This window comes from Camelus ferus, chromosome 11 (assembly GCF_009834535.1).
Source record: "Camelus ferus isolate YT-003-E chromosome 11, BCGSAC_Cfer_1.0, whole genome shotgun sequence".
Classification (NCBI taxonomy): Eukaryota; Metazoa; Chordata; class Mammalia; order Artiodactyla; family Camelidae; genus Camelus; species Camelus ferus.
Window position 1 is genome coordinate 10924076 of NC_045706.1, and position 18949 is coordinate 10943024.

Genomic DNA, 18949 nt, shown 5'->3' on the forward strand with positions numbered 1-18949 from the left:
TAAGTGGATTTTTCTTATTGTCGTTTATTACATAATTATTTCTTCCAGGCTGCAATGAAATAAGTGATTCTATTTTATTTTATTAGTAAGGCATACTGAATATATGTATATTCAGGACTTATTTCTGTGTTCTGTGTAAGTGATAAAAGTCCATTTGCCCTGTTGGATTAAAATTTAATTTCTGGGTATGGAGAGATAGAAATTTGCATCCTTCTAAAAATGTATGCTTTGTTGAATATTAATATATTAAAATCTCATTAGTTTAGAGTCCACACATATTAGGAACCACAATTTTACCACCTCTAGATTTATGTTTGGTAGTACCAATAAATAAAGATTGCTCTGGACAAACAGAACTAGAAAAAGAATTTAGTAAATTGTATAGACACCTTTCTAGCAGATATGCCCAAATTAAATCTTACCTAGTCATTAAAAGTTAGCATTTGGGCCTCCACTTAATGCATTAGAAACACCGTATATGCATTTTTAGTATGTATTGAAAAGATAAATGAGTTAGACTTTCACTAGTTTATACAAGCCTTCTCTTAAATCCAAATGAGCAGATTTTGTTAAATATAAATTCTGCTCTGTGTAGCAATAAAATGTCTGATACTGTGTTCAGAAAGATCACTACAAATTATATTGCCGTCTATTCCATTTTTAAACAAGGAAATTATGTGAATAATTACTGTTTTAAAATGTGTTATTCCAAACTGTTAGTGTGGTATTTAAATTCTTTTTGTTTTGTGTTTTTAATTTTACTTTGTGGGGGCCGTAATTAGGTGGGGGTTTTTTTTGTTTTTTTTTGAGGAGCTCCTGGGAACTGAACCCAGGACTTTGTGCATGCTAAGCCTGTGCTCTACTACTTGAGCTATGCCGTCCCCACTAATTAATGTGGTATTAAAATGCCATATTAGTATAAAACCTGGGCTTGTGCCTACTTAAATTGGGTCTCTTTTAAATAGTGCAGATAGACTACAAACCATAATTTGCAAAGTACTTTGTGTAAGTATCTCTTTTAGGGGTAAGAATGACTTGATTTTATAATTGCCCAAATGTGAAGGAAGTTCAATTTGTATCTAGGAAATAGAGGAGGGAGAATTATATATATTTGTTTCTCTTAGGCAAAAAAAAAGGTGGGGGGGGAGCTGGGGTGCTAATAGTTGTTAGTTTTTTGACCCTCTTGTTGATTTAGGCTTTTGAGGGAGAAGAAGATTAATCCACATAACGTTTGTAGTTTGGTTTTTTAACAAGAATGTCGATAATAGTAACAGCTGGCAAAAGGTGTGTATCCAATAAATGATTTCCCTAATGTTCCAACTCAGTTCACAGACGTAATGCTGAATGTCCATTTTTCCAGGTTGTTGCATTTTTTGAAATTCAGTAACCAGTGTTTCTGAGGTATTCCTGTGGGAAAGTGATCCACATCTAATCTTTTGAAGTCAGCTTGGAAAGTTTGCCGAACATGAACAAGACTGAAGTGCTACTGGGCAGCTGTTAGAGGAAAGCCAGAATCGTTGAATGTAGAAAAATCATGTCTTGTGGTCGAGCTGTCTAGTTGTTGAGCTTGCAGCTGGGCTTAGCTTGCCTGTAGACCTCCTGTTTTGACTCAGTTTCGTCCTTGTGAGCTGACGAGAGCTCGCAAGGAGCCTGGTATCGGGTGGCGATGCAGAACTGTGTTTTTGAGGTAGTCCAGGTTTTGCTACATGTAACCAGTAGTTACTGTAACTCATCCAGTCATGATTCTTCCCCCACTTCCTGCTCCTGTTTCTTCCTTCCTTGGGTTTTGGTATACCAACGAAGAGAGGTCCAAAACCATCTGGACAAAGTGGGCACGAAAAATGGAGCTATATGCAAATGTGCCTGTTCTAAGGGTTGATATTAATAGTGTGTAAATGTCAGATTTTCACAGTTCATTTTACTGATTAAGAGTTGTAAGTTGAATTGTTCCATATGTGGTTTATATGATTGCTTTTGTTGACAAAAATAAAACTAATTCATATGTGTTGACATAGCTAAACAAAATGGGGAATGCCCATTTAATAATCTCAGCTTCTTTTTGGAAAGGACTAAACTTGGAAAACCATGTACTAATTTCCTTTGGCTAGGTTATTTGTTAGCATATGGTCCAGCTCATACTTGGTTACCTGTTTAATGAAATTGGGAAAGGAGTGGTGACTAGGATAATGAAGAGGAGAAAAGTCCTTGATTCTGAAGAGTGTTGACAGAGTTGACATGGGAATAGACGCTCCTGAGCAGGTATAGTAAACTATGCGTGGTAATCAGGACTTGGGTGCTGATATTTAATATGTTATTAGCTTAAACTATACACATTTTATCAAGAAGACTAGGAGACTTATCAGGTTATTGAAAATAAAATATTACCAACATCTTTGTCTTACTTACTGGCTCTGATCATTTCTCTTCCATTTCTTTTAATGTGTATTTTTATTTATTTTTGTGTCTATATGTGTATTAGAATGTTGGACAAATGCTGTTGTTCTGAAATGCTGCCTTTGAGCATTTTCAGTAAAATGATGGGATTAGGATATCCTTCAAAACCCACATTTCATTTTATTTTAACCAGGAAGCTTTATTTTTAAAAATGGGTAGCCTCATTCCCAGGTTAGCTCACTATTTTTATATCTTTGGTTATGTCAGTTTCCTCCATTAGAATGTAAGCTCCGTGGGGGCAGGGACCTTCTGGTAACTACACAAACCTTAGGACTTACGTAACAATACTTGGCACATGGTAGATGTTCAGTAAGTGAATGCATGAACAGATTGAGGAAGTAAAGGTAAGTGAGTGTTTTAGTCTCCCTGTTAGAACCAGGACACCACCTGGTGTTTCCACTTGAGTGGAACTTGATCAGAATCAATGTGTGCTTGTTAAAATGCAGATTCTGAGGCTCCACAGTTGTGGGTGAAGATAATCTGAAATAATACTAATTGGTGTGGGGTCCTTTCTCCGTTTCTAGCTCTTGGCAGGGGAAGAAAACTCTATTGGCAATGGTCACAAATTTCCCAGAAAAACTAGTTTTTGAAGGTGCATGATCTCTGTGATTGCTGTCCAATGTAGTTTGTTGAGCATCTTTCAAAGGTGATTAGGATGGACTCCTGATGGCAATGTATGTACTCACAGATATTTTACAGCCTTACTCAAATTTGCTACATTTTTCAAGCAAGTGCTTTGTTTTGACATTAAGTTTGCTGGTGCTTTTATTAGACTTGCTAGACCGGTGACAAAATGCAAAAGCAGAAAGAGAAAAATAAAAACACCTCACTTTATAAATCTTGTCTTCACTTACTCTCTGTTCTTACCCTAGTCTACACTACTGTCTTCTTTCATCTGAACTACTACAGTAGCTGGCTACCTGGTGTATATATAATTAGGAGGCAGAAAAGTACATACATGTGCACAGCTCTGAATTTTTACAAAGTGAACACATTAATGTAGTGCCACCAAGATTGGGAAATAGGAGACTGACAGCACCCCAGAAGAACTCGTGCTTTTTTCTAGTCTCCAACCTCTACTCTTCCCCTAAGATAACCACTAGCCTGATTTCTGTGGTCTTAAATCAGTTTGTTTTTGAACTATGTAAATATCGAATTAAGCAGTATATATTCTTCTGTTTCTGATTTACTTATTGCTTCCAGTTTCTTGTTGCATGCCGCTGAGTTTTTCAGTGTGACATTATTGTGTGAATGTGCTACAATTTATCCATTACACACTTGGTTCTCCATTTAGGAGTTATGTATAGTGCTGTAATGAATGTTTATAAATGTCCTGGGGAACATGTATACACATTTCTGTTGAGCATATACCTAGGGATGGAATTCTGGGTTGTAGGATATGTGTCTGATCAGTTTTAACAGATGTTGCCCAACAATTTCCCAAAATGGTTGCTTCAGTTTGCATTTGCATGCAGCAAATGAAAATTCCAGTTACTCTCCACATCGCCTTAACATCAGATATTATCAGTCTTTCATTTTAACAGTTCTGGTTACTTAGCTATGTTTTACCTAAGCTTTCAACCATTTTAATTTTTTCAGCACAATGGCCAGAGTGACTTTTTAATTTTTAATTTACTGTTATACAGGTAATTCTTAAATGTGGTACATAATTCAAAAGATTTTTAAAAGGTTGTATACAGTAAAAAAAAAAAAAAATTGTTCCTCCCACTCAACTCTCCTAACCATCTAGTTTCCATCTCAAGAAACACCAATATCTTATGTTTTTCCAGAGATAATCTATCTATATGAACGTTCATTCTCCCTCCCTTTTCTGCAGAAATGATAGCATGTTGTATATGCTGTTCTGCACCTTTCTTTATTCACTTAATAAATCTTAATATAACACTCGCATTAATCTTCAAAAAACGTTTGCTAACACATAGCCCAAAAATGCTTTAGTCACTTCCCACTGCACTTAGCATAAAATCTCAACTCCTTGACAAGGCTTTACAGCCCGGCACAACTGGGTGCCTTCCCAGCCATCTAGCCTTTCTCCTCCTCTCTCGGTTAGCAAGCTCCAGTCACCCTGGCTGAGCTTTCCCACCTCAGGGCCCTTGCATGTGACCTCCTAGTCTAGAAAGCTCTCCTGCCACTCACCGTCTATATGGCAATTTACATAAGCTTGTCATTTTTTCAGAAAAGTCTTTCCTGACTACCTCATCCCCACATCTAATGTAAGGATTTCCCAGCTATACTTTCATTATGCCTTGATTTTTTTATGGCCCTTGAAACAACATATGTGATTATTTGATTAATGGCAGTCTACCAGATTATAAATTCCACAGATTTTGTCTTTTATTTATCACTCTTAGTGCCCTTGTATTAGACTCTTAATGAATAGTTGTTGAGTGAATGAATGAGGTTTTTATGAGGTAAATTTGCAAACTATTACTTACACAAAGGGCCTAATGGCAAATAATGATGATAAAGTAGGACTGGGGACAGAAGGGAAATAAATGCATTGCAGACAAAACTGGAGCAGCAGTCTGGTAATGTCTGTTAGAATGAAGGAAGCGCACTGATGCGGGAAGCAGCGTGGGTCGTCCTATTACTCAAGGCTCAGCTGCTGCACCTCCCACCTCGTCACTTAGCTGTCCCCCGAAGTCAAGTGGGCCAGCGGGGCTTCCTCTGGTGGCTACTGCTGGTGATGGGAGCCTCTGAGCTGTCAGCTGTTTGGGGGAACAACAGGCAGCTCGGCTTCTTTCAGGAGCTCCTGTTGGTGTTCTGAATGTGCTTGTAGCAGTGGTTGGAGAGGAAATCTTCAAGCCAGTCTAGGTGCAGAATTGTCCCTTCTGCCCCTATCATGCTTGTCCCCTTGTCCACTTCTCTACCACTGGCAGCTGTTCCTAGTTTACGTTTGAAGGCCCCTTAACTCATCTTCTGTTCCCTGATGGACTAGAATAAGGACAGGGTGTTCAAAAGAAAGAATAAGGAAAAATCTAAATAAAAATGGCATTAATTTTTTTAAATTTTGGGAACAAAAATCTAGTCAAGTATATACATTTTAAATTTTTGAAAAATGTTCGACAATTATCTCCATTTTTCTCCAATTTTCAGTAACTTACCTTAAACTGAAAACTTTACTGTAGATAGAAAAAGCATATAATTTTTTTTTTAATCCAAGAGATGAAAGCAAACCAGAAAATGACAAATGTTGGTGAGGATGTGGGGAAATAAGAACACTTCTGCACTATTGGTGGGATTGTGAAATGGTGCAACAGCTATGAAAAACAGTCTGGAGCGTTCTCAAAAAATTACAGGTAGAATTACCATATGGCCCAGCAATCGCACTTCTGGGTGTATATCCAAAAGAATTGAAAGCAGATTCTCAGAGAGATACCTGTACACCCATGTTCATAACAGCACTGACAATAGCCAAGAGATGGAAGCATTGCAAATGTCCGCTGATGGGGGGGAGGGTATAGCTCAGTGATAGAGCATGTGTGTAGCGTGCACAAGGTCCTAGGTTCAATCCTCAGTACCTCCAATAAGAAAGGAGTCAAATAAACGCTACTTAAAAAAAAATGTCCATCAATGGATGAATGGATTATACAAAATGTATATACATACAATGGAATATTATCAGTTTTTTAAAAGGAAGAAAATTCTGACACATGCTACTACCTGGATGAAACTTGAAGACATTGTGCTAAGTGAAATAAGCCAGCCACAAAAAGATAAATACCGTGTAATTCCACTTTTATGAAGTCTCTAAAGTAGTCAAGTTCATAGAAACAGTAAAATGGAGTTTACCAGGAGCCGAAGGGAAGAGGGAAAGGGGGATTGTTTCATGGGGGTAGTTTCAGCTTTGAAGGATGAAACGTTCCGCAGCTCTGTTTCACAGCAATGTGAATATACGTGACCCTCCTGAACTGTACACTTAAAAATGGCTAAGATGGAAAATTTTATGTTGTGTTCTTTCTACACAATAAAATATATAATTTTTTAATTTTATGGATCACGTTAAAAAATGGTTAACAGGAGAATCATTACTGCTTGGGCCTAGATACAATTTTCCTTTCAGGTTTACACTGCTCTCCAAATTCTTCTCATTTTCTCTCTGACAGTGAGAGTCTCCGTGTAAATTTACTCAGCTTTCTTCTTGTTAGGTGACTGTTCTTACGACACTTTTCCACTTGAGAAACAGTACTCCTCCACATCTTTGTTTTATCAAGTTTCCATTTTATGTGACAGAACTTAGTTATTTAAGACCTTAGGTGAGTTAAGATCTCAGCTAGGCATCGGCTGTTTAGTGGATTTCCTCTTGACTTAAATTGCTTTACGGTGATTTTACTCTACTGGCATTTATCTAATGGCATAAAAATATTAGGCATGAAGAAATACGGTAGACCATCAACCCCAGCAAAACGCAGCAGATGACAGACTTTATTTCTCCATGGCCGCCTATCCATTTAGCCCATAAAGTCAAGAATGGTGTGTTTGCACTTGGAGAGTTTACTGCTGTTTATGTTAAGGGTGAAAAAACTTTCTGGTGACCCTGACTAAAAAAGGTTGAGGGTAGTGGTGGCTGAGAACAGACACAGCCTCAGCTGGAAAGATTGTCTGAGGCTGTAAATAGTGCCTGGCAACAGATTTTACCTGTATCTGTAAATCCCTTCAAAATATGAACCCGATCCAAAATGGGACTTTATGGCCTATTATGTGAATATATGGGATTTGCAGTTATTAAAGAAAGTATTTCAGTTTTTTATGACTGGAAGCATGTAAAACTAAGGACTGTTAGTGGATTTTCCTGTCTTCATCAATAGAGATCATCTAATGATCCTGATAACCAGAAATATGTGGTATTTGCCTCTCCATAAATGTAACTCTTTATGGGTTTAAAACTTCTGATCTGACGATTGCCAGAGCTCTGTGTGGAATTAATGCCTACTCTTGAGAGGTGTAGGCGTGCAGACTGCCTCTAAAGTGTGTTTATCCAGCTGCTGGACAACCAACCTTTACTGCTTTTTAGCTTCGTTACAAAGTCATTTAAATACGTATCTCTATATATGCATACGTGTGCATGCATGTATGCGTATACACACACGTATTTTTCCACCCCAAGGGTCTTCAAGATCTGAATTATGACTTTGTATATTATTTCAGCTTTTTTTTTTTTTTTTGGTGTAAGGTGCAAAAGCTCAAATGTAACGTGTCTTTAATACCTGATAAAATATCTACCTTGTGAGCCCAAGTGCATTTCCTGAGAATTTGGTCATTGAATTTCTAGGAAGTAGTGATTCAGAAAAGTTTCTATCTGGCTAAAATTTTAGGCAAGAACAACAAGATTTGCAGTCCCTGTATTTTATCAGATGATTTTCTTATATGGTTACCACCATTTTTGACACTTTCTACAACTGCATGCAAAACAGGTATAAAATAGTTTTTAGGTGAAATTTAATGGCTGATCAAATGGCACTTGGAATTGGTAAATGGGAACATCTTGATAAATGATCTGTCTTTTGAAACTTGCTTTCTAACTTTCTTGGTTGGGTTTTATGATTTTAAAAAGCATTTTAAAGAGTTCTCTGTAGGTTAGTTTATAAGCATAGATGAATAACCAGAAGACTTTTAATTAAAATCATTAAAATGTTTGTATTTTTCAGTATCAATTAGACTTGGATTAAAAAAGAATTTTTAAAATATCTATGGAATTCTGTCTTATGGGACTGATTAGTTCACAAAATGTCCATTGTTTTTGTTAAGTACTAAGGAATGTTTGTGGGTGTGTTATATGATGGCCATAAACTTTACTTTTTGCTTTTATAAAGTGAATTTCTTTTAATTATGCTAGATTTCATGTATCCAAAATGTGAAAAGTATGTTTGTCTTAAAAAAGAGTCATCTGTAATCCTCTTCCCAAATGCCAATTCTTTTGAAGTCAGTATTGGGCAAGCCACAGAGGTAAACTGGCTCAGCGAATTTTATAGCTGTGTGTCATACCCCCCACCAGCATTTCACCACTGTATCACCCACCTCATTCTGCTGATTTTCATCGAATAGCTTTTAGCAGTTTCCCAAAACTAGTTCCATCCACAAGATGTTTTTCACTATTAGAAATACCCTAGGAGAAGTTCTTGAAAAGTTCTGAGCAGTGGAGGTGCCCAACTGCCTCAGGAGAGTGTCTGTGTGGTCACAGTGAAAGGACTGCACTTAATAGGAGATACGTGTTGCAATACGATTGTTCAAAAAACCCCAGAACGGTATTACTACATGATATTACACTATGGTCACGCCTTATATGTGTCTGTGTTAGTTTGTGTGCACAAATGTACATTTCCTTTCCTTTCCTTTTCGTCTTCTTCTTTTTTTTTTCTTTTCAGATGACATTTTTTATTTGGATTTTAGGAAAGGTCTGGGTTAAGATTCTTGGAAATGCTAAACCCTTTTCTCCTTTAACATTTAGAAATAAGACCCGGGAACAGTGTTACAAAGTAGGTACCTGGAACAGCGATTTTTAAAAATCATTTTCTCATGGGTGTGAGGCACTTTAATAAAAAACACCAAGAGCCAAAAGACCTGAACTCTAGCCCTGTTTTTCAACTGTACCTATGACACTGAGACCTCTATGAGACTCAGTTTCTACCTCTACAAATTCCTCTATTATGAGGTGTAGTAAAGATCAAATGAAAATATGTGTGAATGTACTTTTTTTTTAAACCCATAGAGACCAACAGTTTAACTTGCAGTTGGTGATCCAGCCTCCATTAGAGGCAGTTTGGGATTAAGACCCCTCCAAGGGGTTGTAACTGAGAAAAGTACCTAAAACAGCACTTAGAATCATGCTAAGCACATAGAAAGTGCTCAGGGAACTCTCGCTGTTACTGTTAGTGGTGAAATCAAGTCTGACCTCTTCTGTTATGTACGAGGCACAGACGGTTACTAGAATTTTTTTAAATTAATTTTTATTTTCATTAAAAGGATATACATGTATAATAGTTTAAAAAGTCAAATAGTACTAGAAGTCAAGCAAAATAGCTACCCCCTTCACCATCCTCTCCCAAGCTTTCTCCTCAGAGGCCACCTTTTACAATATTTAGCTGTTTCTTCTGATACTTACTTCCACGTAACATGAACAATACACATACTGCTATTTCTTAATGCAACAATTTTAGAATTTTTCTGCTGACTTCCCTTTGTGGTAGATGAGGTCTTCGCTGTCTTACTGTTCATTCTCAGTTCCCCCACGTCAAATATATCAGTTTTGAAATGGAAGAAATACAAATATGTCTGCATGCTGATATAATGAATCTACCTGGTTTAGCAGGAATCCCGATTTGAATCTTAAATGTACACATAGGCCTTCCTTTTTTTAGGTGCATCTTCATGGATGCAGCATGGTACAAGATAGTGCTGTACCGGGAAGGCCACGTGCCTATGCCTCAGGAGACTTAGCCTCACTCCCAACTAAAGCCATCTGGGCCTCAGTTTCCTGACTTGCAGTGTAGTAATATGCTGATCGCCAAGGATTCCCTCCAGCTGTGATAGGCCATGAAGATGTGACTTGAAAAGCAAAAGAGATCAAAGATGGGCAGTTGATGTTGGCTTTCTCCTTCCACAGGAAATTAAGAGTTTAAAGAAAGCAAATGAATGTTGTAAAGATGTGGGCTTAAATATTTGTAGATTAAATCTAGTAGGGATTTTGACCCATTTCCAACTACTGATTACCCCCCGACTGAAAAGCATATTCACTGCAGAAATTTTGCAAAACAGAAAAACATATTAATGAAAATTAAAATCACCCATCATCCCATCATCTAGAGATAAATGCTAGTAACATTTTGGAATAGTTTCCTGCAAGCTTTCTATCAATAAATATACTATATTTCCTCCCTTTCCCCACTGAAAATTGTCTCTATATTTGTATCCTGCTTTTTTCAATGGCAGCTTTATAAGCATGTTCCCTACATAACCCAGTATTCTTCACTCAGTTCAATATTTCATCACAGGAATATACTGTAACTTAGTCATTCCATTAGTGGGTATTTATAGCTACTATAAATAGCACTGATAAAAGCAGTGTTAATATTCAATTTTGCACATAAATCTTTGTATCTCTTAGTCTTTCTTTGGCATAAGTTGTAGAATTATTCACTGATCTCATGGGTATAAACATTCTCTTACACATGTTGCCAAACTTGCATCTTAACACATCTGCCTCGCTTACCTTCCAGAGAGGTTGTAGCAATTTACTTTCCCGCCTTCACTGTGTGTGTCAGTTGCATCATGCTGTTACGAATCCTGCCAACTTCCTATGATTTCTTTTTAAAATGTCACTTTTTACTGCATATAAGCTAAAGTTTATTAGTTATTAGAGGGATGAGTAATTCAGATTCCAGTATATTTTTTGTGTGTCTACAAGTGCTGGGCACTGTGCCAGGTGATTTCTTGTTTACTGCTAGTGAACACCACACCCTTAGAGTGTAGGTGGCATCATTTCCTTGTCCAATCCTAAGAGGCTGTGTTTAAGGACACACGCTGATCTGCTATATGGCCAGGGATTGGTACCCAGGTCTCTTGACTACAACATAGGCACTTACATATTTACTTATTTTACTATATCTCACCTGCTTCAAATGGCTGAGAATATTCCTTATATGAGACTCTAAAATATATTTTATTGCAAAAGACTTTATAATGTATTTCCTGCTTATCAGTTTTTTTTTTAAGTTTTTGAGAATAAAACAAATCAAACTCTAAAGCCAATGACCGCTCTGAAATTCTACTTTACCAGAAGACATCTTAGTCTTTTGCTCCTTGCCTGGTCCCAGTGAAAGTTGTTTGACCAAAGGTGAGACCAGCAGGAGTAGGAAGCGGCCAAACTGTTTGTCCTCTTCTTGCCCAGATTGGCTACTAGTGTTTATAAAGGCTTGAGACAGCTACAGAAAGTGAGCAATGCTACTGGGATGGAGAGCACCTTAAGTCATTGCAAACCACAGGCAGAACTTGAATCATGTGGGAAGGATGTGTGTGTGTGTTTTATTTTGGCAAGCCTTAGGAACTGTGAGGCTCCATACTTTCATACTTGGTCTGCTGCATAGTGCATGTTAAAAACTGGCTTTTGGATCTTCAGACACTTGAAACAGGTGTTTATAGCAATTTCATAAGGGCAGTCTTTCAATATCTCAGAACAAATTTTAAACCGTGAACATTAAATCTTAACTTACATGGATCTTTATTTTTGTACTTATTATGTGATATGCTAACAGGACAGTAAAAGTGTATTTTGCTGTTCCATTTTCCCTTCATTTCAGAAAGGCCTGGCTGCCATCTTAGCTCAGAATGGATTTATAAGGATGTCCTACGTCACACCAGGTTTTTTCAGGACACGGCTGGGTTGGAACTGGAAACTGGCATAATATTTAGTTGTGCCTAACTTTTATCCAGTGGGGCAGTCTCACTTCCTGTGTTAGGAGAACTTGTAATTTGGTCTCTGGAGTTTTCTGGGGAGGTGTGCTGCACAGATTCCCTGGTTATTGTTATGAGCTATCTCATTTGGATCCAGGACTCTGCAGAGTTTTAAAGTCCTACTCTGGTACTGCCTATAAAAAGTTCAGTCCTTTTACGATGGAGAGGAAGCTGGCAGGAGCCCATGTCTGGAGGAGGCCAACCACAGAAGGGGACACTTAAAATTAAGCGTCTCAGCTAGGTTCTAACTCTGTTCTTGGTCACAGTGATCTCCTCGAATTGCAGCTGAAAATCCCTGTAACCTTCACAAGCCTCTCTCCGCAGCAGAGGGGCAGAGTGCTTAGAAATGCTCTGAGGAAAATGCTTTGAGAGGGGAAGGTTAGGGAGAGTAATGAGAAGCAACCATAGAAGGCCAGAGATGGGGTGGGATTGGGACTGAAGGGGTAGGCAGAGGGAGGGAGGAAAAATGAACGGAATGGGAAGCTCAGAATAGAAGATATAAAAGAAATTGCCAACTAGTGAAAATACTGAGAAAGGATGGGTGGAGGGGGACCGACGACTGGGGGAACAGTTTAGAAAAATAGCAATTAGTACAGCTAAAAATAAAGACCAATTTAGAGACAAAGCCAGATACACAAGGAGAAAAATAGGACTCGCCAGAAAGACAATTCCTCGCAAACCAGATCCTCAAGAAAATGGGGCTAATGACACCCCGTCTTGGGCTGTTTTGCAGAAGAAACGAGATAACAGATTCGAGTGGCGCTGGCGGCGCCGAGCAGGTGACTGGCGGCGGGAGAGGAGGAATCAGAGCTGGAGCGCAGGGCGAACGCGAGTGATTTCGAGCGCTGAGCGCCAAGGCCCCGAGGGAAGGTGCGCCACGTGTCCCCAGTTGGTGTCTCGGGCCAGCCGGTGTGCGGCGCAGAGGCATTGCTCCTCGCTGGAACCCGAGGGATTCCTACAGAACTTCCCCCGAGGTCCGACCTCGGAGTCTCAAGACCCAGGGCAAAAGGCGCCCAAGTTTCGGCGCCCGCGCAGCGCGGCCCGGGAGAGGGCGCCCGTCGGCGGCAGCTCGGCTCGCTCCTCCCACGGACAGCGCGGCCCGGGCCCTGGCGACGCTCCACTAGTTTTCGCAGCCGTGGGAAGGCCCAGCGCCCACGGAGTCGCGGGATGGGCAGGCCCGGGCGTACAGGGATCCTGGGTCCTGGGGGCAAGGAGGCGAAGGCTGTGGGCCGCGCCTGGGTTTTGCAGAACTCCAAGGCCTCGGCGTCCAGGTCTCTGAACCAGGAGGTGACCCTCGCCTGTTGCCAGGCGAAAGCCTATGTAGCCGCGAAGCACGACGCGCCCGCGGCACCGAGTGTGTTTCTTGGGGCTGCAGGGAGAGGGCGGGAGCCCGGGATGGACGCTGGAGCTGGGAGTCTGGCAGGGCAGGACGGGGCTCGGGTGGCTTCTCTGGCGAGCCTCGCAGCGCGACAGGCGCAACAAGGGGTCCCCAGGAGGTGAGAACCGCTTGAGCAGGGTTTCTAATGCATTCCATCTTGGGCGCTGGGCCGGGTCCCAGCGTTTGGGAGTCACCCGAGTGCTCCCTGCCCGCCCAGGTAACCCAGGGCGGGACCCCGGGGCAGGATCGCGGAGCCCCCACGCGGGCAGACAGGCAGGGAGCACGGAGCGCGCCACGCGGCGCCTGGTCTGGAGGAGAACCGCGGGGCGGGGGCCGCGCCCTCCGGGGCGGTGCCGAGCCGGCTCCTCCTCCTCCTCGGCCTCCTCCTCCTCGCCTTCTTCTGGCTCTGTCGCCGCACCACCCCGCTGCTCCTCCTTCCTCCCTGGGGTGCCCGCGGCGATGTTTAACCGCGCCGTGAGCCGGTTGAGCAGGAAGCGGCCGCCGTCAGGTAAGCGGCTCCTGGGGCCCGACGAGCTGGGATCTGGAGACTGGGGCGCCCCCAAGGGCCGCGATGAGCCGCCTGGGTCGGCACTGCCCGCCCCGGGCATCCTTCCCTCCCGCCCAGGCTCGGGCGCGGCTCTGAGATGCCGCGCCGACGGGAGACCCGGCCAAACGCGCCACTTCTCCCTGCTCGGTCCAGCGTCCCTGCGGTCCTAGCCGCGGCGGGAACGCAGAGCCCGGAGAGGCGCGCAGGGGAGGAAGTTTGTCTGAAAGGGGGAACAACAGCAGTTTTCTTTTTAGTGATGGTCTGGGAGGAGAAGGAGATCCATCCCCGCCTCAAACTTGGAGGTAGTATGGGCTCTAGATTCCAAAAGTAGAACGTTGCGCGGGTCGCACCCCCCCACCCCCTTTCTGGAGTTCTCTGCATCTGCTGCTGGCGTTTCTGCGAATGATGCCCACATGGCACCCGGGAAAGGCATGCCTGGATTCCGGGTATCCGACTGGGCAGCCAGCACCTTCTTTTCTGCGCTGCGGAGCTGAAATGTGGGGCGGAGAAGGAGGGTGAACACAAGGTGAAGGGCACATCTGCAATTCGCGCCAGGGAAGAGCCGACTTTACTAAGGGTTCGGCTTGACTGTCACTCTGGACCAGCGTTAGCCACAATTCGGAGCAACTCAGTGGGACCAAGAACCCACAGAGAAGATGAAAGCATGCCCTTGATTCCAACCATCTTACGTTTTTTGTTCGTAATAATAGCTATGCCCCTTTGAGCACTTAATGTGGGCCCGGATCTGTGGTCACATTGTTCTATGAATTCTCTGTTCACCCCTAGGGCCACCCGTTGAGATAGGCATTGTTCTCCCCACTTCAGTAAGAAGGGAACTGAAAGCCAGGTGCTGTTAGGTAACTTGCCCCAGGTCACAATTAGGTGATGGAGAATCTTTCAAATCCAGCTTGGCCTGACTCAAGTTCAGAGACTTTTCTTGCTGCCTCCCAATCCAGGAGTTGCTTCTGCATAGTACTGAGTCTGTGCATATCTTTTTTTTCCTTCACCCTAGTATCACTATTTTATGAGGGACACTGTGGTTAAGAGGATGGATTGAAAGCAGGTTGGCTGGATCCAAATCCCACCTCCACCACTGACTACCTGTGGAGCCTCTCTGTCCAGATTACAGGTCTACAAAGTGGGAATAAAATACCCTTCTTAAAACTTAATTGAAGCTGGTTTCCCATCCACCAAAATTTGCAAATTATTGCATTTAATATTTAGAACAACTGTAAATTGCTTATATTAGTGTTAGTGATCATGTACACTTTTCTTTGTTTCCTGTGGGTCAAAGGAATCCCTTGTGGGTGTTTGTTTTAGCCATTCCTTATTGTTAGATATTGACAGGCCCGTGGAGTGGTAGGTGGTCAGAGCCTGGTCTCTGAAGTTAAACTGCTGATTCCTGACTCTATCATTCGGTGACCTTGGGCAAGCTACTTGACCTCTGAGCCAACTGCTAAATCTTCAGGATATTTGGGAGCTGGTTGCTAACCCACAGGTAGCTTGAAGTTGGCTATCAGCGGCTAGTTTCACCATGGAAGTCAGCAGATGCTAAAAATCAAGTTTGTCTGTTTTTCCCCTAGGAGAGCTGATCTACCAGCACACCTCTGCATCAGTTTTCCTATCTATAAAGTGGGCTTCATAGAGTTGTATAATTAAATACATGAAAGCGTATACATGAAATACTAGTACAGTGCCTGGCATTACAGAGTAATAAATGGTTGGCTGTTATCTTTTCTGAGTTTTCCTGTTATAAATAGGAACATTCCTGCACAGGTTGCTTTTGGGATGAAGTCTTCCAAATAGAACAACTGAATTATGACATACATGGTTTTGGGGTGCTATTGCATGTGTGGGCAGGTTGTACCACAGAAAGACTGGAGGCAGTTTTAGGGACACTAGTGGAGAGTGTACCTGTTTCAGGGTAACACATTTTAGGACTGATGAAATGTGGGTAGGTCGCTGAGAGAAAAATCAGTAGCTAAAAATTATGGATTGGAATTGGGTTCTTGGCTTCCAAGAGCCCTATTTCCTTACGATTTTTAGGTTTAAAGTCTGTCCCCTGATGGGAAAGGACAAATGAGCCCCTGACAGTTTGGTCATCACCACCTTGCAGTGAGAAAGGGGGAATGTGGGCCCCGAGGCAAAGGCACTGGAAAGCCAGCCAAAAAATCTGCAGGACCCTGGACTGATTTTTTTTTTTTTTTAAATTTTGAATTGTTTTTTAAGTGGTTCTCCAAATTGTATAAGCTTCTGACCCCACAAAAGCTGGATCAGTGCCTACAGGACTCTGATTTGGACCTTGTCGCAGTCCTGCCTCTTGGCTTCCTTTACTCTAGACCTTTCCTGCTTTTCTGCAAAATCTTATCGGAGATGATGTCTTTAAGCTGAACGCTGGTGCTCCCAACCCCTAATTCCAAGTTTCGAAATATGATTCAAAGTGTGATTATTCTCCTTTCTGTGGTTTCTCAGTGTGTTCATAAATCACATAAGGGTTGGGGGGGTGGGCTTGATAAAACGCAGCTTTCTGGATCATGCCCCAGAACCCCTGATTCAGTCTTGGGAGCCCGAGGTGAGAAAGAGTTGGCTGCGTTTTCAACAAGCACTCAGTTGATTCTTATGCCCCTGAAGTGTGAGGACCCCTTGAAGGGTTCTGTGCACCCGCCCTGCCCCAACCACGACTGGCACTGTGATGGTAACTGGGATGCTGTTCACTTGAAAAGCAAAGCCAAAGCCACAGCTGCGACCAGACCGAGGGCTGACCCATCAGGGGGATCCCCTCCCCTGCCAGGCTGTTAGACTTTAACTGGTCCCATTAAACCTCTGGGACCAGTTTCAAATTTATTGCTGGGCTTAAGTTTTTATTTAAAGATGACAGTTGACAAAACAATTTAATGTCTTTGTTATAACAACCCAGTGGCGGGGCAGGCTTGGCTGCTGGGGAAACTTTCTGCAGAACATCACTGGCGCAGGCCAGTGAGATCTGGGAGAGCAAATCCAGAACAGAGAGGCTAGGCTGGGCCAGGGGCATGGTTTATACAGGTGTGGTCAGCCCACAAGCCAGCTGAGTCCAAGGTGCCAACTCTGCACACCACCAAAGGCAGCCTGTGGACGGGTGCTAATGGTACTTTACCTGCCTTCACAGACCTTATATTTGAACTGATGTCTCCTTTCCTCACTATTAGAAAGTTTGCAAACCTAGGCAGGTGCCTGGCTGGGCCATTTCCTAGAGCTTCCTGGGTGAACTGAGTCACTTCCCTCCCGGGGGTTGAGTAATCCACTTGGCCCCTTCCGCTGGGCTCTGGGAACTTGCTGTTTAAGTTGTACTAAATTTACTCTCACCATTTCTTCTGCTTCCCCCCGATATCTTTCCAAAACAGCAACCCTGGGGGTGGCAGAGGGGCCCAGGCAGACAGCAGCATCCCCTCCTTGATAAGAGCTGTCAGGAGGTGTCCACTCGAGCAAAACAGTCCCTTGCAGACTTCCGGGGACAAATGTCCCTTCTAAACAAGCTCCCATCTCTCGGCCCTGCTGAGTGCCTGTGGATCAGCTTTGCTGCCCCCCTCCCTGTGGAGTGCTCTGGGACCTGGAATCTGGCCTGCCTTCTCTCCCATTCCCACTCCCCTTCTCCCCGCTCTGCCCATGGGTGGCTGGGCATTCCCGCCTCTGTCCCTTGTCCTCTCCCAAAGCTAGGTCTCCCTGCTCCAGGGGGCACACTCTTCTTGGGCTCCTACCTCCTGCCTCCCTCCCTCCCTGCACCTGAAATGCAGCCTATCCATCTCCCCGGACAGCTGCAGAGGCCACCAAGGGGCGGGACTTGTCCAGAGATGCCCATTTCAGAAGGGAGAGAACTGAGAACTCAAATCTCTGAGTATGGAGTGCGTGGCTTTTCTCTTTCCTTCCCTGCCTCCCTGCCTCCCTGCTTCACTTCCTCCTTTCTTTCTTTCTTTCTGTCTCCAGTCAGGACATTAAAAACAGACAACACCATCATCAGCCATCTTTACCATCCCACAGTCGAAGGCTGTTCCAACACCCCAAATAGCAGGAAAGAGAGCATCTCATGTAGAGAACTGTCCTGGTACACAAGAATCTTGTAGAGGCCGTTTCTATTGCTTTTAGGGAGAGGCTCTGGGTCACTGAAGACCTGTTCCACTGTGCTCCCCTGTGTAGCTCTTAACTTTTGCACCATGTAAATAATGTAATTATCCGCTTAAAAAAGACAACCCAAGACTGTCCTTACTTGATCGGCACAGCTCACTTGGTAAATATTTCCTTCTCCGTATTCTCATTCCTTTAGGGACCTCTGAAGAAAACTTCATGCCAGTGGGTGGCATTGAGGGCAGACGGCCATCTGGGAAAGGCTGGCCTCATCTTCTCAATTAATTTTAAGTTCAGTGAGAAAAGGGCCCGCCTTTCATTTCTTGCATCTTTCACTGCCCTTCCCTTTCTAGGCTCTGCAGCCAGACAACCTAGGGTTGAGTCCCATTGCTTCTACTTCCTGATTTGCTCCTTTGGAGCAAATGATTTTAACCTTGCTGTGCCTCAATTTCCTCACATGTAAAATGGGCCGGTGATGGGCCTGACACCCCCCAAGGGTGGTTGTGAGGTTGAGATGGGGCATAGCAAGTGTTCAGTAAATACCAGCTGTTTTTACAGCCATCATCCTCCTCTCTGTGTCTTGCCCCTCCACCGCTGACCATCTATCAGAAAACAGCCATCACTGAAAATCCATACGTGAGTGGCAGACACTGCTGACCACGAGGAAGACACAGCCTCCCTCTCAAGAAATACACAGTCTACCCTACTGACACTGGAGAGAAAAAGAACTTACTTTCCCCGAGGTAGAGGCCAGGGGAGAGTGAAGGCTCATTTCTGCATCAGTGTCAGGTCCCAGAGGAAGCACGAGGGCTTTTTGGAAAGTGAAAAAAAATGACAGGGTCTTCACCTTCACCTCCAGAATTGGGCTCCTGGGCAGTTTTTATTTTTTAAATTTTTTTCTGGGCCTTTGCCTAGAAAGTGAAGATTCTAGGGAAGCTACAAATAACAGTCCAGCATTCTTAGTTCCCTCTGGTAGAAACTGGAAACCAGTGGCCATCTGT

General features: G+C 43.0%; 1 protein-coding gene across 1 annotated transcript in view; it reads left to right on the forward strand.

Moving 5' to 3' along the window:
* Positions 1-13660: 13660 nt before the first annotated feature.
* Positions 13661-18949, forward strand: part of RGS10 (regulator of G protein signaling 10) — a 33881-nt gene continuing 28592 nt past the window's right edge. The window contains exon 1 of the mRNA XM_032490787.1: positions 13661-13811. Within this exon, the coding sequence (XP_032346678.1) occupies positions 13763-13811 (49 nt within the window). The 5' untranslated portion in view covers positions 13661-13762. The remainder of the gene's footprint in view (positions 13812-18949) is intronic.